At 41.6% G+C, this 27,790-nt stretch overlaps 1 protein-coding gene across 3 annotated transcripts in view; it reads left to right on the top strand.

Moving 5' to 3' along the window:
• Positions 1-27,790, top strand: part of RASGRF2 (Ras protein specific guanine nucleotide releasing factor 2) — an 85,290-nt gene that overhangs the window by 21,032 nt on the left and 36,468 nt on the right. For all 3 annotated transcript variants that reach the window (XM_081881178.1, XM_081881177.1, XM_081881179.1), the window contains exons 2-12: positions 2,986-3,092; positions 5,991-6,138; positions 6,859-6,948; positions 9,396-9,649; positions 10,297-10,376; positions 10,746-10,939; positions 13,973-14,082; positions 15,454-15,572; positions 22,344-22,504; positions 23,391-23,457; positions 24,964-25,100. In XM_081881178.1, the coding sequence (XP_081737304.1) occupies positions 2,986-3,092; positions 5,991-6,138; positions 6,859-6,948; positions 9,396-9,649; positions 10,297-10,376; positions 10,746-10,939; positions 13,973-14,082; positions 15,454-15,572; positions 22,344-22,504; positions 23,391-23,457; positions 24,964-25,100 (1,467 nt within the window). The remainder of the gene's footprint in view (positions 1-2,985; positions 3,093-5,990; positions 6,139-6,858; positions 6,949-9,395; positions 9,650-10,296; positions 10,377-10,745; positions 10,940-13,972; positions 14,083-15,453; positions 15,573-22,343; positions 22,505-23,390; positions 23,458-24,963; positions 25,101-27,790) is intronic.

Genomic DNA, 27,790 nt, shown 5'->3' with positions numbered 1-27,790 from the left:
TTCTGATTTGATACATGATATCCAATCACAGAACATTTCAGGATTTGAGCCTCTGCCATTGGCCCTTAAACTCTGAGTCATGATTTGCAGCTTGGAAGTTTAGACAGCCAATCATGTCGGGAGTGGGAGTGGCCCAGGCCTTCAGGAAGGTATATAAGCAGTTGCTTTGCCCCTGTTGTCCAGTTCTGTTGGTTCAATAAATGTTATTGCTGTTATCTATGGTTACCAGATTTTTTTCAATGAATCAGGGGACACTTTTTTTTTTGGGAAGCTGAGTAGCAACAGGGAGTCAGTAGTGGGGATGGTGAGGCAAAAAGACCCTGAGCCCAAGCACACAAGCATATTTATTAAGGTGCAAAGCCCTTCTTTCACACCCTGTGAAACATACATGTGCAGAGTTTAAAAAAAACCTGGGCAACGGCCACCCGCCCACAACTCCTGAGCCTCCCCTGATCAGTCAAAACAAAGGGGGCAGGGGGCAGTAGATCTGTACCGCTGGATGTCCCCGGTTCCCCTTCGGCAGTGGCAGCGGCAGTCAGCAGCCCGGAGCCAGGCTAGTAGCACAGTTGGCTCTGGCTGGCTTCAGGAGCTGCTCACAGTCATGGCGCCCACCATTTTTCCTTTCTGAAAGTCCCCATATGATGTGTTGTGCACAAGACGCATCATATGGGGACTTCCGGAGAGGAAAAGTGGCGGGCGCCATGGCAGCGAGCAGCTCCTGAAGCCAGCCAGAGCCAGCTACGCTTCCGGGTTGCTGAGGCTGCCGCTGCCATGTTTCCCAGGGACAGATTTGCAAATCGGGGGACATTCCGGGGACGGAATTTATCCAGGGACAGATTTGCAAATCTGGGAACCAGGGACGTCTGGTAACCCTACGTTATCACTGTGTTTTGCCTTGTGGGAACCCACCTACACTTCAGGCCTGTCCTTGTAGCACTAAAAAATGGTTTAGCATTCAATGCAAACCAGGCATTCTGTTTCTGTGTTGAGGTTTTTAATGGTTTTTCTCCACTGTTATACGTGCTTTCTTTGATATTCTGTGATACAACCCTTTGAGTAATAATTTTTTTAAAAAGTGGGGATTTTATAATATTTTCAGTTTCTTCTCCTGCTCCCTTACCTACACTTTCTTAAGTGCTGATGATTTCAGGTTTAGTTTGGATTGCATGAGAGATCATTGGAGACTTAAGATGGTATCATTGTATTATTTGTTTTATGTACACAACTACTAAGACTGCATCATGCTTTCTAAAGGAAACAAGTGTGTCTCAAAGTGTTTCACCTTTAGTTAACTTTCAGATCTGTTTGCCACTCTATCCGAAGAACAGCTGTTCACTGCCATAACACCATATCTCTGCATTTCTCACTAGCCATAGCTTGTTATGTTTCAAAGGCAGGAGAGAGACAGCGTATTGGTCATTAGTTCCCATAGAAGGAACATCAGCTTATCATCTGTGACTGTCAGAAAGCAATTAGGTTAATGAAAGATGGTTTCATGGTGGGGTGAATTTTGTTGTCAAGGTTGGCATGCACCATTCATTTGGGGTTCACCTTTTAGCATTATAATGACAATATATGCCATTTTTTTATTCGCTTTGAGATATGCTAGTTAAGCACCCTTTTAGCATAATTTAGGAAATAATAATTTCAGATAAACATGAATCGCTTCATTTTAATACAGTTCATTCACAGGGTCTAATTGGTACATAGTGTCTCTGATGTTCATTAAAATGTAATAATATAAAGGCAGTAACACCAAGACAGTTGCATATGAAGAGCATATCTATTCTAAGCATAAACCTGCTGGTGCTTATGTTCCACTTTTACCCACACCAGCTTGCATGTAACCTCAAAGCTGACAGCCTGTTACAAAACAATTTTTTTTAGTTTAGTAGTTTTTAGATTTTTCTGGGAAACCATGATGCAACAAGGACAGTCGCCGTTCGAAAAGAATCTTCCTGCCTTTATGCTTGATGTGATTAATAGCAACGAGAGATGCTGATGAAGTTTGTTTGTTTTATTTATTTAGTAATGTGTATAGGTTGCCTTTTTTGTGAAGGCAACTTACACATCATAAAACAGAATTTTCAAATTACAGAGGCAGTATCTATAACTTTAAAACAATGGCCAGTTAAAGCATGTAAGGCAACATAAATCTTAGCAGAAAAAGAGGTATACAATCTAAGAGAGCTCTAAAAATAAAAAGTAAAATAAAATTTGAAATGCCTTATTTAAGAGAAGGTGGACCAAAATAAATGGGTTTTTAAAAATCCACATAATATTTCTAGCACCAAGGACAAACGTACTTCTGTGGGGAAGGAATTTGACAATCTGGGAGCCACCACAGTTTGGGGGGGGGGCAGGGAAAGGCAAGTAAGGAGTTGGCACACGATAGTGGCTTATAAAATTATATGTGCTGTAAGAAACTGGATAGAGAAATTGTTACCATTTCTCATAATATTAGGATGCAATGAAGGTGAGTGGTGGAAGATTTCAGGGCAGACAAAAAAGTACTTACTCACACGGCTTTTGGAATGGGTTACCACAAGATGTGATGCTGGCCACCAACTTCTGTAGCTTTAAAAATATGATTAGGCAAATACATGGAGGACAAGTCAGATCACTGGCTACTAATCTTGATAGCTACCTCCCAATTATCAGAGGCACTATGCCTTTGAATACCAGCTGCTGAGAAACAACAGAAGAGAGGACTCTTCCCCTCATGCCCTGCTTGGGGGCTGCCCAAAGGCATCTGACTGGACATTGTAAGAGACAGAATGCTCAATTAGATAGGCCTTTCATCTGACCCAATAGGCCTCTTGCTATGATCTTAATTTATAATGTTTTAACCCTGAACCAGTGTTCAGTTGTTTGTGTTGGTTAGGTTTTCCGAGTTATTTATTTAACAATAAAACTAAATGTTTATAGCTCAAGCACTGTTGTATGTATTTATTATATTAAAAGACTTTCTTTTACGATTCACAGTACTATTTTACCGTCCTCTTTGGTCATGAAGGACAGAAGCCACTTGAGCTCCGTTGTGAGGAGGAAGCAGATGGGGAAGAATGGGTAGAGGCTATTCACCAAGCCAGGTATGAAACCTCCACTGACAGTCTCTACCTAGTCAAGCACTCCTTTTGTTTACTGAGGAAAAATCTACTTCCTTCTCTCTTGTACTATTCTGGACTCAGCAGATCACACAACAATACCATTACCTGCCAGTGTGGTGTAGTGGTTAAGAGTGGTAGTCTCGTAATCTGGGGTACCTGGTTCGCGTCTCCGCTCCTCCACATGCAGCTGCTGCGTGACCTTGGGCTAGTCACGCTTCTTTGAAGTCTTTCAGCCTCACAGAGTGTTTGCTATGGGGGAGGAAGGGAAAGGAGAATGTTAGCCGCTTTGAGACTCCTTCGGGTAGTGATAAAGCGGGATATCAAATCCAAACTCTTCTTCTTCTTCCTCCTTCTCCTGATACAAAAAGTCTGGAGTTGTCCTGAGGGTCAAACTACACAGTACAGCCCATGCCTTGGAGGACAGAGTTTTTGGTTTTTGGTTTACCACATGCAGGAAGACTGTTCCAGATAGGGACTCTAGCATGGTAGCCTTGGGGGATTGCCCCCCCCCATAGCCCTAGTCCTGGCCTTGCAATCTCTTTCAGAAATAAGATCCCATTAAAGCAGATGAATTTTTTCCACAATGCAAATTACAGGTGCATGGTGGGAGCAATGGGCTAATGCTCTCAATCCACATGGTAGGGCCCCAATCTTGATCAGGCTTCCACTCTGAAAACCTTTGCACTTAAAGGCACAGCTATGTAGCAAACAACATGCAGTTTGATCCTCTGGAGACATTCCCACCATCACTGATCAGGAAGTATGCAAAACTCTCATCCCTCTGATACTTCTGTACAGTAAGTCACTATACCCTACATATAAGTCTGTAGACACTTACTTCCATACAGTAGTAATTTTCCTTTTTTTGCCCCAGTATGATTCACTGCTCTGCCTGGCATGGTGGCTAACAACTTTTGGCTTGAGCTGTGGCACTAATAATATAAAATGCTATATTAAGAGCATGTGATGCAAGGAAGATGGCAGGCCAAAGGAGAATGGACTATTTCAGAAGACGAGGTCTTGCTGGTAGTGGAGGGAATTTCTAATGCCTGTACAGTGATTTGGAGAAGCTTTCTATATTAAACAAGTGTGGGATAATTCTTTTAGCACATACTTCACTGGCAACACAATTCAAATGGCTGGAGTTGGAATGCATTACTTTGATCAACATGAAACTTGTAGCCACTTCTTCCTATGTTGGCAATCAGCCACTATTAGGTCTTGCTTGATAGCACTGCTCTTTTGGTGGCCAGCATTTCTTTGAATCTCCTTACACCTCACTGATACCTGGCCATACTGTGGTTCACTGTTTAGGTCTGTGTTTTACAGTAAGGGAAAAATGTTACTGATTTCTCCTGTCTTCCTGTTCCTATACTTTTCTGGTAACATTACAACAATAAGATCATGTGAGAGTTACAGACAACATGGTTATGTGTCATGTCAATGCCTCTCTTCTCTGGGATGTAAAATAAAAGCTGTCTTCACTGAGGGAAAAGGATGTAAGCTCTGGGTGAAATCAGGAGATGATGAGTAGCTAATTGTTTTCATGAACATGGAAACATAGATAGTGTAGTTTATAAAATGTGGGTGATGATCATGGTAAGAAATCTCAAGCCGTCCTCTGTTGTCTTCAAACAGCTCAAAATGATCTCTTATAATTTCAGGTTTAATCTGAATTTCTTTTCCAAGCCAGCAACCAAATTTAATAGCTGTTTCCAGTTTCTGCCTTGGAGTAGATAGAATACTGTTAGATCATAATAAATAGCTTATTCATAGTTTCAGAATTATATGGATAGGAATGAGTCGACCTTTTAATGATCTCATATCTGTATTATAAAGTGTTTTAAAAATGATTATTGCAAAGCAAGAAAAGGGATAAAAAATTAGAATACTCAGTTTAGGCTAGTCCTGAGCAGACCTTGGGACATACTTCTGAGTAGACATGTATAAGATTGTGCTGTTAATTCGTTGCTTTATATTGCTTTTTCTGGAGCAGAGCTGTTCCTCTCAAGCAGGCAAAAGTGTGAGGAAGTGAAATAATCTGTTGATTGGAAAATAACCCATGCAGAAATAGAATGTTTCTGTGCAGAAGGTGATATTGCTCTGGCCTATAGTGTCCTGTGTGCACCTTGTCCAACAGCCAGGCAAAGGATTTCAGCACTGATTCTACTGAATTGCTTACGTGCCTTAAGGGCAATGTCTCTGCCGGAAAGCCAGAGACCTCAAGAGCAATGTCTTGCATCAGTTCTTAACAACTTGGTTGTGTTTCAGAGCCCCACATGCTGAAAGCCTTCCCATTATTTTCTATTGAATGTACTGATATTGTGCCAGTCTTTTAATTAGGGGTTTTGGAGGGAAAGAGAGGTTACCAATTATTATTAATTTAAATTAATAGGTGGGATCAGCTGCACCCACCCAGACAACACATACATAACCCTTAGAATGAGAGAGTCTCATGAGTGAACTTGCCCCAACTCATTTTTAAAAGCTTGGCAGAAGGGGGTGTCAACTGTTGGGACACTATTGTAGCTGCTATTTGGTTATAAACCTCTTGCCTAGGAATCTTGACTTCTGGACCTTGCTCCTGAGTCTGTTACCAGCTTGAATAAAGATATTTCCCTTACTTTTAAGCACGAGTTGCTGTCATTGTGTTTAGGGATGGGAGCCTGATGCAGATAATCAATTTCCCCCAAGCATATATCTTGACACTTTGCTAGAGGAGGAGAGATATAGTCTGTTTTCCTCTCAGTTTAATGTAATATTTTCAGAAGTACTGTTTTCTTCTTCAACTTAAATGTGCTACCTAGCATAATTAACGCAGACTGGGACGGGCATTCTGCTAAATGAAACATCAACCCTCCCCTTTTTTCCTCTTTGCAGCTATTCAGATATCCTGATTGAGCGGGAAGTTTTAATGCAAAAATATATTCATCTAGTTCAGATTGTAGAGACAGAAAAGATTTCAGCCAATCAGTTACGACATCAGCTTGAAGATCAAGACACAGAAATTGAAAGGCTTAAATCAGAGGTATGTTCCGATGTGATGTGCAGGTTACATTTTATCACTACCTTTATGAGGCAATTTATATATTAGGAATGCAATCTACTTCCCTTTTGAGTCAATGTCCTCCCCCCCCCCACAAAAAAAACAACAACCCTTAAATTATTATGTGAATGAATTGAACCTTAGGTTAATTGTGAAGTAATCACCACTGAGTATGTAGACTTAGATTTCCTTGCCTGATAATTTTCTTGACTTCATCTGTAATCTTCATTAATGATGCAGACTTTTAAAACTGCAACAGAATAATGCAATTTTATTTTAGTCTTTGCCATTTTTAAAAAAATGTTGTGTAGCATGGCATTATATTTCATTTCCCTAAAGCAGGAATTTACATGTTCTTATCCACCAAGCTAAAATGCATCCTACTAGCCACCTGTTGTGGCCTGCTAAGTGCTAAGTCCTGTTTTTACACTCTCAGGCAGTCAGAAACCACAGACGTCCTGGTGACTGCTATGGTATGTGGGGCTTCGTAGATCACAGGTTGTGCACACCTACCCTAGAGTAGGTAGGTGATTATGTAACGCAAGCCTAAGAAGCCTCAAAGATCTGGAAATTAAGGGTATTGAAGTCTCAAGTTAGATTCCGGAACTGAGAATTCTGAGTAGAAAACCCTAACAGTCATGGGCTTTTCTTATTTTATTTTATTTTATTTTATTTTATTTTATTTTATTTTGCTTTTGACAGATTGTAGCTCTTAACAAAACAAAAGAACGAATGCGACCTTATCAAGGCAACCAAGAAGAAGAAGATCCTGATATTAAGAAAATCAAAAAGGTAAATTTCTGTTTAAATGGAAGAGAGTTTATAAAATAATTTGTCCACACCCTTCTTTGAATTAGAAGAAATAATTTATTATGTGTAAAACTCTTCCATTCAGCTCAGTATGTGTTGAATTTTAAAACTGCAGCAAGATCACCTACTATCTGAAGTATACTATTTAGTTGAGCAGACAGATAATGGTGAATTGGGGTAGATGTATGTACAATGCATATCACGTTACCCAGTATAAACTGCTTGAAAAAGGTTTACTGACCATTGTGTTTTCAAGCCACTTTAATTAAGATCTGTCTTGGGCCCGGTCTTATTCAACATCTTTATCAACGACTTGGATGATGGACTCAAGGGCATCCTGATCAAATTTGCAGATGACACCAAACTGGGAGGGGTGGCTAACACCCCAGAGGACAGGATCACACTTCAAAACGACCTTGACAGATTAGAGAACTGGGCCAAAACAAACAAGATGAATTTTAACAGGGAGAAATGTAAAGTATTGCACTTGGGCAAAAAAAATGAGAGGCACAAATACAAGATGGGTGACACCTGGCTTGAGAGCAGTACATGTGAAAAGGATCTAGGAGTCTTGGTTGACCACAAACTTGACATGAGCCAAGAGTGTGACGCGGCAGCTAAAAAAGCCAATGCAATTCTGGGCTGCATCAATAGGAGTATAGCATCTAGATCAAGGGAAGTAATAGTGCCACTGTATTCTGCTCTGGTCAGACCTCACCTGGAGTACTGTGTCCAGTTCTGGGCGCCACAGTTCAAGAAAGACACTGACAAACTGGAACGTGTCCAGAGGAGGGCAACCAAAATGGTCAAAGGCCTGGAAACGATGCCTTATGAGGAACGGCTAAGGGAGCTGGGCACGTTTAGCCTGGAGAAGAGGAGGTTAAGGGGTGATATGATAGCCATGTTCAAATATATAAAAGGATGTCACATAGAGGAGGGAGAAAGGTTGTTTTCTGCTGCTCCAGAGAAGCGGACACGGAGCAATGGTTCCAAACTACAAGAAAGAAGATTCCACCTAAACATTAGGAAGAACTTCCTGACAGTAAGAGCTGTTCGACAGTGGAATTTGCTGCCAAGGAGTGTGGTGGAGTCTCCTTCTTTGGAGGTCTTTAAGCAGAGGCTTGACAACCATATGTCAGGAGTGCTCTGATGGTGTTTCCTGCTTGGCAGGGGGTTGGACTCGATGGCCCTTGTGGTCTCTTCCAACTCTATGATTCTATGATTCTATGATTCTAAGATTTCTTTTCCTTATGATGTTACTTCATCCAGCCCAATCCACAAATATGTGTGCATTGCTCTGTATTTGACACTGTAGCTCAGTGGAAAAGTACCGTATTTTTCGCCCTATAGGACACACTTTTTCCCCTCCAAAAATGAAGGGGAAATGTGTGTGCGTCCTATGGGGCGAATGCAGGCTTTTGCTGGAGAGTGAGAGGGGTCGGTGCGCACCGACCCCTCTCTCTCTCCAGGCTTCAGGAAGCTATCCGCAAGCCTTGCGAGCCCGGCGGGGGTTGCCGCTGGGCTCGCAAGGCTTGTGGGCAGCAGCCTGTTCTGGGAGGGCGCCCCGTGCTTCGCACAGGAGTCTGCAAGCCTTGCGCGCCCGGCGGGAGTTCCCGCGGGCTTGCAAGGCTTGTGGGCAGCAGCCTGCTCTGGGGGCTGGGGTGGGAAATAAATTTTTCTTATTCATTCCCCCCCCCCCCCAAAAAATGAGGTGCATCCTATGGGCTGGTGCGCCCTATAGGACGAAAAATACGGTAAATGCTTTGCATATGCAAAAAAGTCCCAGGTTCAGTCCAAGTCAGGCTGGAAAGGACTGCTGTCTGAACTGCTGGAATGAGTTATCATAGGCAGTACTGAACTAAAAGGACTATTGGTTTGACTTGGTGTAAGGCAACCATGCCTGGCACCAGCATACAGCAAACTGGGGCATATGGAAGCTCTCACAGCACTGCTTCTGTGCCAACTACTGCTAGTACTCATGCTGGTCACTTGCCCACCCGTGATAATGGTGGCAGCACTCATTGGAGCCTAAGCTCTGCTTGCTAATTAATGGCTGATCCCACCTCCCAATGGATGTACATCGGGGCGGGAATAGCATAATTAACCCATCAGCGCCAGGGAATTTGTGGATGTGCAGCTGATGAGCATTGCTGCTAGGCTGCTCCTTCCACATGGCCTTTTCACGGCTCTAATGGTACTGCTTTACTCAGCTGCCTACAATTACAGTGATGGAGAGTTCTACCCATCTACATATAAGCATTTTCTCCATACAAAGGTGTACATGTGTACAAAGTTTACTCCCCTGCTCACAGCAATGTCTGAAGATTGCAGAGGTGCAAGAAGCAGCAGCAGTAGCAGCTGCACACACACACACACACACACATTTCAAAGGCCATTAAGAATGTGTTCTTCTTTTGTTGAATTACCAGGTTCAGAGTTTTATGCGAGGTTGGTTGTGTAGAAGAAAATGGAAGACAATTGTCCAGGATTACATTTGTTCTCCACATGCAGAAAGTATGCGAAAGAGAAATCAGATCGTTTTCAACATGGTTGAGGCTGAATCTGAATACGTACATCAGCTTTACATCCTTGTGAATTGTTTTCTAAGGCCATTAAGAATGGCTGCAAGTTCAAAGAAACCACCAATTAGCCATGATGACGTCAGTAGTGTATTCCTCAACAGGTACCCCATGTGTTTATATATTTATTTATTTAATTACTTAATTAAAATATGTCCAGACCTCTTTCATCTTCAAATATGAATGTATACAAAGGGCAGTTTAAAAAAACGGGTAAAGAGAAATAAAACAAATACAATAAAATTAAAGATAAAGCAGCAGTACTGTAGAATGTAATCATAGTGCAATCGGGTACATCTTTTGAATTGAGTTCAATGAGATTTACTCGCAGATAAGCATGGCTTGGATAAAACAAGTATTTGATGTATTTTGTAAATCTTGTTCCATTATGATGGAATGAAGTAAATCCAGCTTTGGCAATTTCCCAACTTTCTTCTTCAGAGTATTTCAGTCACAGCTTTTTTCTTTTTTTATTTTTAAAAAGATTCAGGTAGAAGTGTAGATCATTTGCCTTCTTGAAGGCAAAAAATCTTTCCCCGCCCCCGAAAATAAAAAAATAAATAAATCATGCTACATAGATGAGGTCCAAAAGTTAGTCAGTAACATACTTTTGTTTATTTGATAAAAAAATTACAACCCACTTCTTCCAGATGTTTTGAACTATAGCTATTTATGCAGTAATGTTCAAAGAATATCTTCTAATGACAGAGTCCAACTTTTGTTTATTGTTCCAACTTTTATTTCTTCGCAGTGAGACTATAATGTTTCTTCATGAAATATTTCATCAAGGATTAAAAGCAAGAATAGCAAACTGGCCTACTTTAATTTTAGGTAAGTGCTCTTCACTAGGGCCATAATTATTTTTGCATGGCCATATGGGGATATTAGGAGCAATTGCATCCTCTCTTTTTGCAGATGTCAAGTGTGTTTTTCAGAAGATATAACCATTTTAGGAAGGTGTAGTATGTTTCATTATGCAGAGCGGCTGAAAAATTGCCTCTGCATATCAATTCCACTGTTTAAAGTATACAACTTCTGTCAAGAGAGGAAAGGTGGTAACACTATTCCTTGTTAGGACTTCAGATTTTGCAGTTCTGGATGTAGATAATTTGCACTTAATGTTCTGTTTTATTTCTAAATGTGACCTATGAAAAAAAGTGGATGGCAGCAACAATTTACTTTTCTCTTTGTTCTGTATAGCTGATTTATTTGATATCCTGCTGCCAATGCTGAATATTTATCAAGAATTTGTTCGGAATCATCAATATAGTCTCCAGGTCCTTGCAAACTGCAAGCAGAACAGAGATTTTGACAAACTCTTGAAGCAGTATGAAGCCAACCCTGCCTGTGAGGGCAGAATGCTCGAGACATTCCTTACTTACCCCATGTTTCAGGTATTTTTGTTGTTACAGTGGTTTTGTGCATGTTATAAACACTACTTATATCATTTGGTTAGTAATACTAATGGCTGTTGCTCTAGCAGATTGGTTGTTGGTTGTTGTTGGCATCCATCTGTCTTGAGAGGCAAAGGAAGAATGTGCCTTCGGGGGTAAAGTAAAACCATTAGAGAGTTACAGCACCTGCCGTGGCTGTAGAGACGTGTTTTGTTGCAAGTGGGCCAATACGGAAGGTGTCCTGTTTTGCTGCTACAGGTGCACCATGGCGTTTCATTTCTCTGCGCTCCTCCCAGCAGTCAGTCCTCCTCTGGTTACTGCTGTGGACAACCTGACTGTCTTGTCTCCAGGTACTGTGATCGTCTGCAAGGCTTATAACCATATGGCGGGGTTAAGGTTACCAGCCTTTATGTCACATTTGCAGACATTTTTGTAACACAAGAGTTGGTGTGCCGGCAGGCCTAGTACCTGAAGCTTTTGGGGAACTTGCCATCTTCCATTCTGTGTATGTGACAAAGCCAGTGTAGACGTCGCTGAGTCAGGACTATGAGCAAGATGGGAATGTGGGCTTGGGAAAGCACATCTTTATTTGAGACTCTATACTGCCAGGTGATGCACAAAATCGTCCTGGCACAGCACATGTGGAAAGGCATTGAGGCATCACTCCTGGTGGTTGTAAGTTGCCTACAACTCACTTCCGTAAAGTAGAGTGCTCAATACACGCCTGATAGACCTTCATCTTGATGTTGGTCATTAGCATCACATTTTCCCTTACATTTTGGGCATGTCTGCCTTGCCAATTCACTTGTCTAGCTCAGATTTGATGGAATGGTTGTTTGTTGTGGTGGAACACAGATAGACAAAATCATCTACTACTTCAAGTCTGTGGTCACCAGTGCTGATGTGTAGAGTGCTGACAACGTCCTGACCCAGAGTGTTGGTCTTTGTCAGGCTGATGGTGAGGCTGAACTGCATGCAGGCTTGGGCAAAATGGTTGATAAGTCTCTATAGAGCTTCCTTGGAGTGTGCTGTCAAGGCTGTGTCATCTGCAAACAACATCTCTATAACTGTATATTTTATCTGGTGGAAGGGCCTTGAGCATAACAACCTTTTATATTACAGTCACAATTCGAAAGAGCTTTTAATACCTGTTGTTCAATATATTTTTGAAGACATTTTGATTTTGTTTTTTTTTTTAATTATTTATTCCTATATCCAGTGGTTGTGTGATAAATAAAATTTTCTGCTATCAAGTTAAATTCAATTCTCTTAATTATAGCACATGCAGTCTGAATGCTGACAATGAAGAAATCCTGCAAATTCAAGTCATGATGTTTTTTTTAAAACATGCACACGCTTATGTAAAACTCGCATCAAGACCTCTCAATCTACCTAGAAACTAGGCACTAGACATTCTGTCAATAAACCCTGGCAGCAGAGAGCAGCAGCAAACCCAAGTCTTCAGTCACTGTTGTAAACCTAAAGAAAAATAAAGTGCAAAGACAGGCTCTTCTTGGAGGAACAGGGACTTAGCCTGGGAGAAGGAGCCTGCTGGCTTACCTGCAGAAATAAGTGTAGAATCAGGGAACTAAAGGGTTTCTTTTAAGTTTGGAGGAATATAGGTATCTATGCTACCTAGTCAGCTTTAAGCAGTAGCAGATGGTGGGGCAGAGCTGTGGGGCTCACCTCACCTCCGGTCAGTGGCATACCAAGATAGAGAGAAAGGAGGCGGCGGCAAGGTTGGCACAGTACCAATGGACCAGTGGGCACACTGGATCAGCTCTGCTACTGCATTTGCACCTTGATCTTGTAGCTGCACACACACACGGAAACGCAGCAGTGATCCAACTGGCAGGACGTTTTCGAGCATCTTGGATGCCAAATGTTTCGGTTTTCGAACACCGAAAACCCACAAGTAATAGCTTCCATTTTCAAACGCACCTCGGAAGTTGAACGGCTTCTGAGGATAGTCTCTCAGTTTTCTCCATTGAAATTGCCAACTGCCTATTGCTCCTCGGTTGTCGAACATTTTGGAAGTCAAACGGTCTTCTGGAACAGATTACGTTTGACAACTGAGGTTCCACTGTATAAGAATGAACTCCACTAAGCTTCAGTCTTACCTACTGCCCCTCCCCTCCTCTCGTGTATCCCCGAGGAAGAGATGGAAGCTTTTTTTTCTATTTCAAATTAACTGCAGTTTGTTGTGTCATTGAAATCCAGACAAACTGTGGTCAGTCTTAACTATACTTTGCTGAAACAAGACAACTTCAGGCAATACCTTATGGAGCTGGCATGTTTCCATAAATTATAGTTCAGATTAACCACAGATTAGGGTCCAGAAAATATGATGCACTTCAGTTAGTCTGAAATTTAAATGAAAGCTTCCAGTCTCCTCATGAGGAGGGCAGGGAAAGAGTGTATAAGCCCAAGGTGCACTGAGGCTTGTTTTCATGATTTAGTTTTCGGCATTAAATCCAAATGCAGCCATTATTTGCCAGCCTTATACAAACCCACACCAGGATTTTCATTTTATCATGGGATAAAGTGTTCTGGTAGCCTGAGATTGATGGGCTTCATGATAGACATATTGGTTTTGCATGTTAAACACATTTAAGACTAGTTGAACAACTGGAAAGGAAGGCCTCTGTTCGGTTTGACGTCCAAGCAACTAATTCTATGTAAAAACTAATGGATCTAGATGGGACTATGCATCCACATTCACCTCCTGGCAGTTAAAGAGGCCTAGATGAACAGTATGGTGTAGACTGGGGTGCATCTGCATTCACTGCACATCTGGAAGACAGAATCTCTGCCACTGAATTGGGGCTACTGTTAGTTTTTCAAGTTACTTATTTATCCTGAAGATTTCGTCTTAATGTAGAAAATATTTTAGCTGAGTGAGTTTATGTTGATAGAAGAAAATAAATGCAAAGAATTTAAAAAAAAATTTCTTTTTAATTTTTTTTTTTAATTTCAAGACCAAGTGTGCTTTTACATATAAACTTGCTGATAACCCCTTTCACCCATCTTTAGATTCCTAGATATATAATAACCCTCCATGAACTTCTGGCTCACACACCGCATGAGCACGTAGAAAGAAAAAGCCTTGAATTTGCTAAATCTAAGCTAGAAGAGCTTTCAAGGTGAGACTCCTTTTGTTCTACGAATATGAGGCTAAAACGGAAACTGGATTACAAAATCAATGCGTTATTTTCAAAAGATTGAATTATGGTATCTTTGGGCACAGCAAAAATAAACATGCAGTGTCCCCAGAGAGCTGAATTTAACTTTTAAGAGACCACTCAGAGGCCAGCATTGCATTGTGTAAGCATAGTTGCGCCTAAATTATTGATAGGGGTTTATTTTATTTTATTTTATTTTGGTCTTGAGCCAAATTTAAATAGTCTGAGTCTCCCCACTTGTGATTCCCAGCAACTGGCATTCAGAACCATATTACCTCCAGTGGTGGAAACAGAGCATTGCCTAAGAGAATAATGCTATAATAATAATTCATCAATAAATCCGCCTAAAACACAGGAAAATAACCAAACATACCAACCTGGAAAAACAAACTAGGTGTACAGCATGCTGCAGTACAAAGAAAATTTATATTTTAAAAACCTTTGAGTGGTGCTAAAAGGCAAACTTCTTTGGAGAAAGCATTTCACATGCAAGTTCCAATGCTAAAAAGACTTTCTAGCCATCACCTAGCTAGCCTCACGTGGTGGGACCTGGCAGAGAGTTGCTCATGATGAAGGTATTAAGGTATGGGAAAGCTACCGTAATTTTCGCCCTATAGGACGCACTGGCCCATAGGACGCACCTAGATTTTTTTGGGGGGGGGAATTATTTCCCCAACCCCAGGTGCAGGGCTGGGGCGGGGGAGGCCCGAGCTTCCCCCGACCCCAGCCCCCAGAATGGGACCCAGAGCCATGAATGGGACCCAGAATGGGACCCAGAGCATCACTCTGAGAGCTTGCGGGGCTGGGGGAGGGGGAAGCCCTCCGCCAGCCTCCAAACCAGGTCGGGAGACAGCGGGATTTTGCGGGGCTGGCAGGGCTGGCGACGGAGAGGAGCAGGCTTCTCCCCCCCCCCCAGCCTTCTAACCAAGTCAGGGGACAGCGGGAAAGGCGCGCTGTGCCTCTCCCACTGTCCCCCGAGTTTGCGGGGCTTGCGACGGGGAGGAGCAGGCTTCTCCCCTCCGCCAGCCTTCTAACAAAGTTGGGGGACAGCGGGATGGCGGCGTTCCGCCTCCCTGCTGTCCCCCAAGCTTGTGGGGCTGGCGGTGGGGCTCTCCTGAAGCCTGGAGAGCGAGAAGGGTCGGTGCGCACCAACCCCTCTCGCTCTCCAGGCTTCAGCGAAAGCCTGCATTCGCCCCATAGGATGCACACACATTTCCCCTTCATTTTTGGAGGGGGAAAAGTGCGTACTATAGGGCAAAAAATACGGTATATGTGCTTTATGCATGCACTTCATTTCTTGAAGCTGAACATTCCCTTTTTTCTTTGCAACAGAGTGATGCATGATGAAGTGAGTGACACAGAAAACATACGGAAAAATCTGGCAATAGAAAGAATGATAGTAGAGGGTTGTGATATATTATTGGACACCAGCCAAACTTTTATACGACAAGGTAAGACCATTTTCTTTAGCTTGCATTTCTACAGTATTAAGAGAGCATAGCTGAAAACCAGAGTTAATGTTGGCATCATTGGGAAAAATAAGGGTGCAATATATAGCTGGCACCATAAGTGTGCGATTGTCCAGATACAATTCATGAATATTAACCCCACAGTTTTGGGCTGCTGCTGAGCCCCACCTCTATGCTGTTTTTTTTCCAGGGGTCATGAAAAACAGCAGCACAATAATAGTAAAGCATCCGTGGGAAAGTAACATACACAATAAACGGACTATCGTCTTCAGTGGACCAGAAATTATCTACAGCAACATGGAAAATAGGTCTGTCTGGCCAATAGATGTTGCAGTCCCAGATGATGCCAACATTCGGGCAAAAGCACAAGAGAAACTTGGAGTACTTGAAGCTTTGTCAAATGGTGGAGAGATTGTGAGGAATGAAAACAGCTGTCTTTTGTTTCCGTTTTTCATCTGTGCTTCAGGAACAGCTCAAAATGATACAGTCTGATAAAAAAAATTCCCTTCAGATTGTCTTTTCAGTGCCAGAGCCAGAGTAGGAGAAAAGTTACGAGGGTATTACATTATCTGGTATACTTGAAATGCCCAGGGACATGCATGTCTTCTGGAAGACCTCTCCTGTGGCTTTTTGTGGAAGCTCAGAATTTATGGTACACAACTATGTGCAGGTTAACATAGTCATATATGTAGGGTATCCATTATCAACTAAATATCTGGCACGAGCCCCCTTTAAGAAAAGTAGCTGTGACCCAGGAGGCCAGCTCCTGGAGAGTTGTGGCCTGGCTGGAGAAGCTTGTTACTCTGTGCAGAATAAAGTTCATTCTCCCATCCCACTCAGCTTGTAGTGAGTCTCTGTGTAAACAGCAGAATATAATACAATGTACACCAGGCACCTTCCAGATTGATTGGATTCCAGTTCCATCAGCCGCAGCCAGCATGGCCCAGTATCAGTTATAGGGATGGAAGGATTCCATTTAGCTTCTCTTAGTTTCTCCTTTTCATCAGTCTAAAATTCAGCTCTCCACATTTATGGATTGAAAAATTCTCATGAGAATTCATGTGAACTGAATCTAATTTCACCTTAGAGGGACATAGTTTCCTTACCTCTAATATACACTTTTATCAACCTCAGTTGCCCAAGTACCACGTCTTCTGTAGCCAAAATTTCAACAACAGGTTCCGGGGGAACCCAAAGGTTTTCAGAAGTACAAACCAAATCCTTCCAGAACAACTTGATGGAAGGGGAACCTCAAGACAGCCCAGTGAAGTTGAACATGATGAGTAGGGATTAAACGCTGAGTGATTGTTGTATGGGGGATGGAACAAAGTATATTAGAAAAGGGCAAAGCTGGTTGGCTGTTTTGTTGCGGGCCCAGTTTATGATCCATGAAAGTTTCCAAGAAGAAAATGAGAAATGAAGCTACTGACACCAGTAGGAAAACACCATTAGGAAAGTCTGTAGCCACTTGCTCAGCTCTGTTTTCCAGCAACCACACTGAGCAAGTGTCATATACTCGATGAAGCTTGCATTTTTTTGGTCTTGTTTTCAAAAAGAGGGCAGGCAGTGTTTATCTTAAAATTTCACACTGTTCTGATTGAAAACAATTTTCTGCTTCAGACGTTTTGAAAGTGACACAGATTGAAATCCTCATCTTGTGGAAGTCATATTGAAAAAAACAACACATGACAAAGAAATGGCAAATCCTTGATCTTGTTATAAATATTATTGATGGCTGGAAGAATTCCACACATCTACAAGTTGATGCTTATGCATTTTAAATGCTCTTTTTAGCATTCTGAACAGCTGATACAAAAACAAACAATAGAGACCTCATCTGGTCTCCTAGGAATTTAAAGTGTTATCTCAGCTGTCAAAGGTTTTCCTCTGATCAGTAGGGCATTATCTGCCAATGATCTGGATTTAAAATGGCTGTGGAAGTGACAGGTGTAAGACTTGGCACTGGCACCAACAGTCAGTGTACCTGGCACTAACTCAACCCCTTTTTGTTGGTCCTTTGGATTGCTAATGCTGCAATTCTACACACAGGTACCAGGGAGAAAGCCTCCTTAAAATCAATGGGACTTTCTTCAGCGTACAGTGGTACCTTGGTTTACGAACTTAATCCGTTCCGGAAGTCCGTTCTTAAACCGAGACCATTCTTAAACCGAGGTGCGCTTTCCCTAATGAAGCTCCCACTGCTGGTGCTCTTCCACCATTCAGCTTCTGTTCTTAGACCGAGTTTGCAAACTGGGACACTACTTCCGGTTTTGCGGAGTTCGTAAACAGGTCTGTTCTTAAACTGAGGTACCATTGTATTTATCTTACTTATTTCACAAGATTTATTACCGCTTGAGTGTCATAAAACCTCAAAGCAATTTACAGAAAGAATAGATAAGTGTTTGTACAGTCAGTCTGAGATTGTTCTGCAAAATGTACAACTATATAAATTTAAATATTTCTTGTTAGACATTGCATTGCTGGTCTTATTACTTCTCACTTTCATGGTAACACACAACTTTGCTGAAGCCAAGCAGTGTATTTTTGAATGTATTGGTAAAATTATACTTGAAATGTATAAGACCAGAAAGTTTTACTTTCCTTGTGTGAATTTCCTTGTATGACTAACTCCATGTTGTAAGTAGAGTTTAAAAACAAAAATGGAATTATTATGTTGTGTGTAAATTCTCTATGCTGTAAATTCTCTATGTAGTATACCATTGGCCTATACTTCTGTGTATTAAAATATTATCACTGTGTAACTGCTCATATCTGTGCCAAAATTGTGCAGAATCCAACACTGCATGAGTGAACTTCTGCTGATGCACTGGGACATCCCCTCCTCAGCCTTCCTGCAACCCCTAAAACAGATCTTGGGGGTGTATGGAATGCTGCTAAGAGGAGGAGTGGAAGATGGAATTAGAAGTCCTTTCTGCTCGTGTGTGTGTGTGTGTGTGTGTGTGTGTGTGTGTGTGTAAAGTAGTCTTAAGCATATTTACTTGGAAGCAAGTTTCACTGCATTCATTTGGTTTACATTCTAGGCACATTAAAGAAAACACATTCACCTTTACAGAGTCTCATGTGACCTGGTGTCATGCTTAAAGCATTCTTATTTGATTGAGTTAGCCTGTGTGTTTAGCTTTTGTGAGCCAGTGACCCTTGGCTTAGAAAGAAACAGTATTGGCATGTAAATTTTGCATGCATAGGTGCAGATGCACATATGATGAATCCATTGGTTGTGGGTCACTTGGAGCCCTGCACTGGGAAGTGCTTTTTGCAATATCCATTTACTTTAGGCACTTACTTCCTCATATGTATGTATAGGCATTGAGCCTTAATGCCTCAGTAATGTCTGATTCTGCATTGTGTGTCTACCTAAAAATCTGTGAATTAATAAACTATAGTATAACAACATTTTTAATAGTACCTTTTTATTATTATAAAATGAAATATTGCATTCTCAAAGGCACATATTTTCAGGGCTCTGGACAATGTTATTTAAAAAAAGTGAGAAAAATCACTTAACAGCTACTTTAGAAAAATCACCTGTTACAGTACTCTTTGTTCAAAACTTGTTTTGATTTCTTTCAAGCTCTGAGTCCCAATACTAGAGAAAGCTGTTTTCCCTCCTGAGTTAAGACAATTTGGATGCAAGGGATATGAATGAACTTTCCAAAAAATATGTTTAAAAACATGCTTGTGCAGGTTCATCTCTGAGTTAATGGATATAGTTTAGGGTCGCGGGTGGTGCTGTGGTCTAAACCTCTAAGCCTCTTGGGCTTGCCGATCGGAAGGTCAGCAGTTTGAATCCCCATGACGGAGTGAACTCCAATTGCTCTGTCCCAACTCCTGCCTACCTAGCAGTTTGAAAGCACGCTAGTGCAAGTAGATAAATAGGTACCGCTGTGGCGGAAAGGTAAATGGTGTTTCCATGCGCTCTGGTTTCTGTCACTGTGTTCTGTTGCGCCAGAAGCACTTTAGTCATGCTGGCCACATGACCCAGAAAGCTGTCTGTGGGCAAACCCTGGCTCCCTTGGCCTGAAAGCGAGATGAGCGCCACAACCCCATAGTCGCCTTTGACTGGACTTAACCATCCATGGGTCCTTTACCTTTACCTTTATATAGTTTTGAGCCTAAGATTAGATGGGCCTTGTTTAAACTTCCATTCTGCTGTGGGAATTTAAGGTCTTTTCACATTTTTAAGTCCTTTGTGGGGGGATTTTAATTCTTTGTTTGGAAGATCGTTATCGTACCTTTGCAAATTAAATATATATATATTTCCAGTTGGCTTGTAAATTAAAAACAGTAATACAAATTACACATCATGGATAAAATTCTTTGGAGGGGAGGCAAACTTTGCTAGTTGGGCACCACTTTCTCCCACCATGTTTTAGAGAGACTCCCAATATTATGTAGAAGATTTGCATAGGGCACAAGCACTGTAAGAGAAAGAGCAGGATCAGAAAGTCTCCACCCCCTTTGACTAGTAGGAGTGACCCAGGAGAAATCTGGGCCCCAAGTGGCAATCTTAACAACTGCAGGGTCTCATAAGAAGATCCTAAGCAATTTGCTGGGCCTATACCTATATATCAGTGCCATAAATGAGTAAAAAATTGTTCTGGTACAATGTGGAGACTGTTTGGTGGCCTTTATTATCCATTTGAACTAAAATAACATATCTTGGGCACATATTTTCAGGGTTCTGGGCAATGGAAGTAAGGTTTCTCATCCCACTGTTGTTGTTTTTTTCTGTGTCTCAATATTGCAGTATAATTGCTGGTGTCATGCAGGCTAAGCTGCCTTTCAGCTATTGCAGTGGCTGATATTTCATCAAATGGTTCCTTTAAAATGGAAAACCTTTTAAGACCCAACCTGAAAAGCAGCAATCCCCGATCAGTGGTTTCCATCAGAATGATGCTGCAGTGGTCCTACCCCACCATAAGCATTTTCAGCTTTTCAGAATGTACCTGTTTTGACAGAATGGTTGCCTCCATGACAAACCTACTTATCCCATTCTATAATCAAACTGTCATTCTTCTTTGTATTTTATCCCTCTACTTGAAGACATTATGGTTAAATTATTTTTATTCCAATAGCTATAGCAAAAAAGAAAAAGAAGCAAAGAATCTGTTCAGGCCCCAGTCCTACCATTGAGCAAATGTGGGAATGCAGGGAGGAGCATAACCCCCTAAATCTAGCTTGCTGGCCTCAGGTGTGGCATAGAAAGCTGCTCCTTCACCAGTATTGAAGTAAGATTTAAATGCCACTTCTGTGCATAAAAATGGGGAGAATAACTTGGATGCCAAAAGATCTGTGTTGCATATTTACTAGGAACTATACCACACTCCACCCTGCTGAAAACTTATATTTAAAAAAGCAATGATTTAAAAACAATTAAACATTAGTATGTATCTGCCAGCAAATTTTTTGATGCTACTGTGCCTAAACATTGCCACGCTCCTGATGCACCTTTACTTGCAGGATGGAAAGGAAAGGAAAGCAATTGTAAATTCTCAGCACACACTTTTCAGATTTCTGTTCAATGTGGTTTGCTTGTATTGTTTTCTGGTTCTGGGCAAATCTGAGGGATCAAAATAAAGGGGGGAAATCATTTGTTCAGGAGTGCACCAGAAATAGTTAAGATCACAGCATTAGAGCATTGAGGAAGTAGTGAACACAGAAAGGAGAGCGGCAAATAGTCTGCAACCATCTGTGGAGCAATTTGGACCGCAATTTCCCCCAATTTATCAGATGATCCCTGTTATCGGGTAAATCCAAATCTACAGGGGAAAAGCATAAAGACTGGTGTTGTCTGAGAGTAATGTCATATGGACTACACAAATAAAAAGGAGAAGGTTAACAGCTGCAAACACACAGTAACCTCTGGTGAGGACAAGTCCACAGAATGAGATAAAAAAAATAAATCCATTTACAAGACATGTTGAAAAATGGACTTCAGTAGGTATCAAAAAAAACAAAAAAACAAACAAACAGTAGAGACGGCATCTGTCTGACATGTAATGGGAGGAACTTCCATTATCAATGTTTTGTCATTTTTTTATTTTTTTATTTTATTATTATTTTAATGTTTCTGTTCTTCTGGAAAAGTTTTAGAGATGTATAAAAGAAACTTTTAGTAAACAGTCCCACCGGTGGTTGCTTTAAAATCAGTGGTTGGAATTACATTACTTTGTTATCCTGAGAGAAAATAAGTACTGGTAATTTTGAATAGCAAAGGCAAATTGATTTTTGCTGTTGCCCGAGAGTCTAGTTATTGGGTGATTAAGAAATATGAATGAAGTAATTTTTTTATTGTTTGCTGAATTTTGTCTTATTGATATCCTTTTTGTGTAATTGAAATGCTGTAGCCCTCTACAGTTAGGTTTCTTAACTTCCATTGACTTCAGTCCTGTGCATTGGCCTTAAACAGCCTATGCACAGGATTACAGTCAAACATTTTCCTGCAGGGTAACCCATTGTAGTGTTTGTTGCACCACGGCTCCTATCATCCCTGACTCCTGGCCATGCTGCCTGGACAAAGATGGGAGCTGGCCACAACATCTAGAAAACACCACACTGGCTACTCCTACTTTAGTGAAACCAGTGTAATTAGGATGGTCATCTCTACTTGCCCCACATGGTGTGCTAAGAGAGATATACGTAATATCAAATAGATAGTGAGGTATAGAATGTGAAGGATTCCACTTATTAATCTTATATTTACAATGTACCATTTGCTTTTGTAATCACTAGGTACTCTTATTCAAGTACCTTCCGTTGAGAGGGGGAAACTTAGTAAAGTTCGCCTGGGATCATTGTCTTTGAAAAAAGAAGGAGAAAGACAATGTTTTTTATTTACAAAACACTTTTTAATTTGTACAAGGAGCTCTGGAGGAAAGCTGCATCTACTTAAGGTACAGTTTTTTCATAGCTACGTCATTTACATTTAGCATGGTGGAATGTAGAGCATAAAGTTCCGAATTCTGGTGTTTCTCACTACATGTTACATTTCATTACTGCATGGTAGTTTAATTTAGGACATGAAGGATTTTATGTATTTCAGTAAATTGAGCCACTGAGGCAATGCACAAGAATTGCCTGGAAACGGTATCTCAGTATGGGAAAACTTATAATTTGAACAGAGTGTTAGCTTTTCTAAACTAATTGTAATTGAAATTGAAATCTGGTCACAGAAATGTTACAGGAACAATTTTATTGCAAGGGACACACCATCCATTGCACGCCTTCATCAACCAGCTGGTCGCATGGCTTAACGTGGCTCATGGATGGACTGGCCCTGTATATATATATAATGCCGTTTCCAATGATATAGCCTTCCAGTATAACTTTACAGTGAAATACTTTTCTTGAATTATTCCCCTACATGGATTGAAACTGTAATGTATTCAAATCTGAAAAAAATAGGTCTGCATTAATCTGTTTTTCTGTTTGGGATTCGGATACCTTATTTATTATATTCACATATTTCTCCCATGGAGTTGCTAGGCTGGTATGAATGAGTGTGCCATGCCATTAATCCTATCAGTAAAATTGATTTTATTTGCTGTTGGTTAATACACTGTAGAATTATTTTAATTGGAAAAAGGAACACATGCAGCTTAAATTTATCTTCATTTTTTTGGAATTAATAATGTTCTTGATTTTTGCAAGTGTGTTCAGCTATTGGAACAATCCTTTCTAGGAGACTGTATAACATTAAATTGCATAATTTTGCATAATTTTAAGTGGGGGAGAGAGGATAAAATAGATTCCTTAAAAAGGTATTATTTATATCCCTAGGCAGGAGGTGTTCTCTCGTTAATAGAATGCACACTAATTGAGGAGGCTGATACGAATGATGATGACTGTAAGTTATATCAAACTGTTTAATATAATTATAATGTTTACACAAACATTAGTGTATTTTTCTGTACAATATATAATGAATACAGTCCCCAGATAATGTGTCTGTCGCAGCTCCCAAGAGAAAACAGGATTGAAATCTACATACCACAAGCCTTTCCTGCCTCTCATAAATTGGTCAACCTCTACTGCTGCTTCCACCAAAACCACTTCTCTCAGTCCACCAGAGGAAGGCAGACTGGGATGGTCATAACTGTGCTATACTCAGCAGCTGTTTGGCAGGCTGAGAGGGGTTTGATTGCCAGTGCCAATTGACTGGAGAGCAGGAAGGGGTGCAGCAGTATTATTATTATTATTATTATTATTATTATTATTATATTTATATTTATTTATACCCCACCCATCTGGCTGTGTTTCCACAGCAATAGTATCTCCTCTCTCCAGCTGCTTGGTGCAGGGAAGAAGGGAGGACTGCTACCCAGAGCCAATCACCTAGAGAATGAAGGGGAGAACACAAGGGATCACTGAGATTGTATTGCACATCTCTCTGCATGTATGTGGGTTCACTGTGGTGTGTGTGTATGTGTGTGGGGGGGGGGAGAGAGAGAGATGTGTATGTCTGAGTGGGACCCAATACTTACCAGTAAATGCTGCCCTTGGGGCTAAAAAAGGTTGTCCAGCCCTGCAATAAAAGGAACGGGAGTGTGCCTAGTTGTTTCATATGAATAGATGATTTTTAACTGAGAAGTTGGATCAGTAGAAAGTTGGGCAGATTGGGGATGTTGGGGAGGTGGGTCATTGCATCATATCTGATTTAGACCACAATCCAGCGATTGGCAGGAACTAAGACTGCAGTCTCAACACTTACACCTTCAAGTTGGCCCCATTGAACTCAGTGGGATTTAAACTCTAAGATATAAAGGAATGATGCTCTCAGGTTCAAGTTGCTAAACAAGAAACCACATGAGGTTTGGGTGGCTTCCTAATTAAGAGCAAACTGCTTGGTCCCTGGGGCACAAACTGGGGCTCTAAGCTTTCCATTGCTGTAGGTTTTCCCAGTCATTTCAGTGGAAGGTAGAATTCTCTATGGGTAGTGGGGATGCATCCATGAAACTTTGTTAAACAAAAATGGGGTATATTTGCATGGAGTTCTGTGCTCGTGTTAGATCCCTATAGAACTTCATATTGAGGGACATGTGGACCAGAATTCGAAGCACTAGTTTCATAAGCTGAAGAACATTTTAAACTTATTTTTCTCAATCAACAGCTTCCCATGCTGTATGGCAAGCCGTTTCTGAAATCATAAACAGTTTGTGGTATTCCCTGGGAATCCAGTGTTCAAAGTAGAAAAAGTAACTGTGCTAATGAATACCCCTGGCAGGGGCCTAAATCACTCTTTGGAGTCTTGCCACACTATACACAAACAGATGCTGCATGCAGGACAAATTTATCTGTGTTGTGCCTCAGATTTCCATCTGTAATTGCTTTGTTCTTTGCTCCCTTTGTGAAGCGAAAGGTTCTGGGCAAGTATTTGGACATCTTGACTTTAAGATTGTGGTTGAACCAGCAGATGCTCCTCCTTTTACCATTGTCCTGTTAGCCCCTTCACGGCAGGAAAAAGCAGCCTGGACAAGTGACATTAGTCAGGTAATTTCACTTTCTTGGAGATTACATGTTTTACTCAACATGCAATAATAATTTCACGGCTTGATATGTAGGAAATAGAATATTTTGGTATCAGTAACAAAATAGTGCGACCGGGGTTCAACTAAAAAAATTGGTAACTTGCCCATGTTGAACTGGTGCTAAAGGTAAAGGTAAAGGGACCCCTGACCGTTAGGTCCAGTCATGGCCGACTCTGGGGTTGCGGCGCTCGTCTCGCTTTATTGGCCGAGGGAGCCGGCGTACAGCTTCTGGGTCATGTGGCCAGCATGACTAAGCCGTTTCTGGCGAGCCAGAGCAGCGCACGGAAACGCCGTTTACCTTCCCGCCGGAGCAGTACCTATTTATCTACTTGCACTTTGACGTGCTTTTGAATTGCTAGGTGGGCAGGAGCAGGGACCGAGCAACGGGAGCTCACCCCGTCGCAGGGATTCGAACCGCCAACCTTCCGATCAGCAAGTCCTAGGCTCTGGTTTAACCCACATCGCCACCCGCGTCCCAAACTGGTGCTAGTTCAACAATAAAATCAATAATAAATAAATAAATAAATAAATAAATAAATAAATAGACTTTGATAGTGAAGGAGGAAGAAACAGTTAAGAAGAGAGACAATGCAAGATTAGGCTACACCAACTGCACAAAATACGTGTACCTCTTCGAAGGGGTGGATGATTTTGGGTTAGGAATGCCAGGATGTGGCGTACGAACCCTTTTTCAAATGAGGGGCAGACCATGCCCCCTTCTCACATGAATACCAGCATCCGACTTCATGAAAAAATGCTAATTGCAAACACAATCAATTACATTTAAAGTAACTCCTGTAAGGTTGCAAGCCTCATACTAGTTACTTGAGAACAGTTCAGTTGTGATCTGTAAGCTGCTTGTGAAGCAAGCCAAAAGCAAACAAAGGGACATTCATTTCCCCTCTGCTTTGGTAATGTGATTGGTGCTGCAACCTTTAATCTATTTAACTGGTACATTAATCAACTAAAGCTTTAATCACAGATTAGAATTTGCCTCTGATTAATTGGTGGGACCGAAACTAAAAAGCAAAGTTCCTTCAGGATATCCAGATATACTGGTTTCCTCCTCCTCTTTGTACTGAAATTGATGAGAATTAAACTTACTGATGGCTCCCTCCCACCTCCATTTTTTATCATATTAACAAATATTTGGATTGGATTTGAGTCATGAATTTGCCCTTGAAATAATTTTTTAAAAGCTCAATATTCATAAAAACGCAATTGTCAGGGGTTCAGGGAGAGAGGCGCAGATGAGGGAGGAGACAGAGAGTGAGGGGGAAGGATTCCAGAGTGACGTGGAAGAGGATGACAATGACCCAAGATTGTCCATGAGTCCGTCCAGTGAATTGGAGGACTCCCAAAAGGGAGCCCCTCTGGTCAAGCCAAGGGGAGCTAGAGGGGTATGCAGTCAGGAGCAGGGAAACGAAGGGGGAACCCCCAGTGGGAGTTGGAGAGCGAGACCGGCTGCTCCGCTGGAATGGAGTGAGGGGGGAGGAGTGACCAGTGTGTCAGAAGGAGCAGAACAGGAAGCAGAGAGGGGAAGGAGATCAGGGCAAAGCGTCCTGCCGGAAGGGGAGGAAAGTAGTATCGAGGGCCATGTAACTGTCGAAGGGAAGGTCAGGAGCAACGTACGCGCGCCAAGTTCAGAATGGGAGGCGCGCGGAAATGAAGAGAGTCCTGGGGAGGAGCCTGGTCCCAAAGCCCGAAGGAGGGGGGAGGAGGCGGCAGAGGATTCAGCCTCTGGAGAGTCCCGAAGGGAGAGAACACAGGGGGGCAGAAAGACCCTGCGGAAAAGGAAAGAGAGAAAGAGGTGGACCAGTACAAGCCTCTTAAACTGGTGTAGAGGCGGGACTGACTCAGAGGGGACTTCAGCGGTCTAAGCGTAACAGACGTAGAGTCACGGAGCTCGGATGTAAAGCTAATAATGTTCTTCAATAAAAGCTTTTGTACATAAGCTGGAGTGGACTTTGGTCTCTTGTGAGCTGGGACCACGGGTGACTCTGACAGCAATAAATCCCCCCCACCTGGTATGTCCATCTATTAAAGGTGAAGCAAACACTTCACCTTTCTGTTAATTTTTTTTTAAAAAAAATCACTAATGGTTGTCATCACGTTACAGATATTTGGAAATACAGAATATGTTGTAGAGTATGGCATCTGTAACAGAATGTAGGTATTAAAGCAACAGTAGAATTATTTACCTTGCTGAACTCAGCAAATAGCAGGAGAATAACCAATAATCATGACATCTCCAAAGTGCAAGGAAAAGGAAATAGTAAAGGCACACAGTTGTAATTATGGGATTAGGAATGGTAAATGGAGTTCACTGTTATGCCCCCTATAAACCTGAACCGGCCCAATCAGTCTGCTCAGCCTTCATGCCTGGCTCATAATAAGCTTTACTCAGCACCAGACCTTCTTGGAGAGTCTCCAACACCAGAGTACCCCTTAACATTAAGATTGTGACAGGGAGGGGATGGCATTATGGAGGTTGTTAATGTGTTCATCCATTGCCAGGAACTCTGGGAAGTCTAGTTTTCTGTTCCTTCTGGCTCAACAGATAGAGCTTTTCATTTACTGTGAGTATAGCAGTTGAGATTTACAAGATTTTTTTAAAAAACCATCATCCTATATTTCCACTCCCCTTTGTCA

The sequence above is a fragment of the Podarcis erhardii genome (assembly GCF_964252035.2).
Source record: "Podarcis erhardii genome assembly, chromosome: 11".
NCBI classification, from domain to species: domain Eukaryota; kingdom Metazoa; phylum Chordata; class Lepidosauria; order Squamata; family Lacertidae; genus Podarcis; species Podarcis erhardii.
The sequence above is the reverse complement of the archived record's forward strand: the minus strand, read 5'-3'. Positions and strand labels throughout refer to the sequence as shown.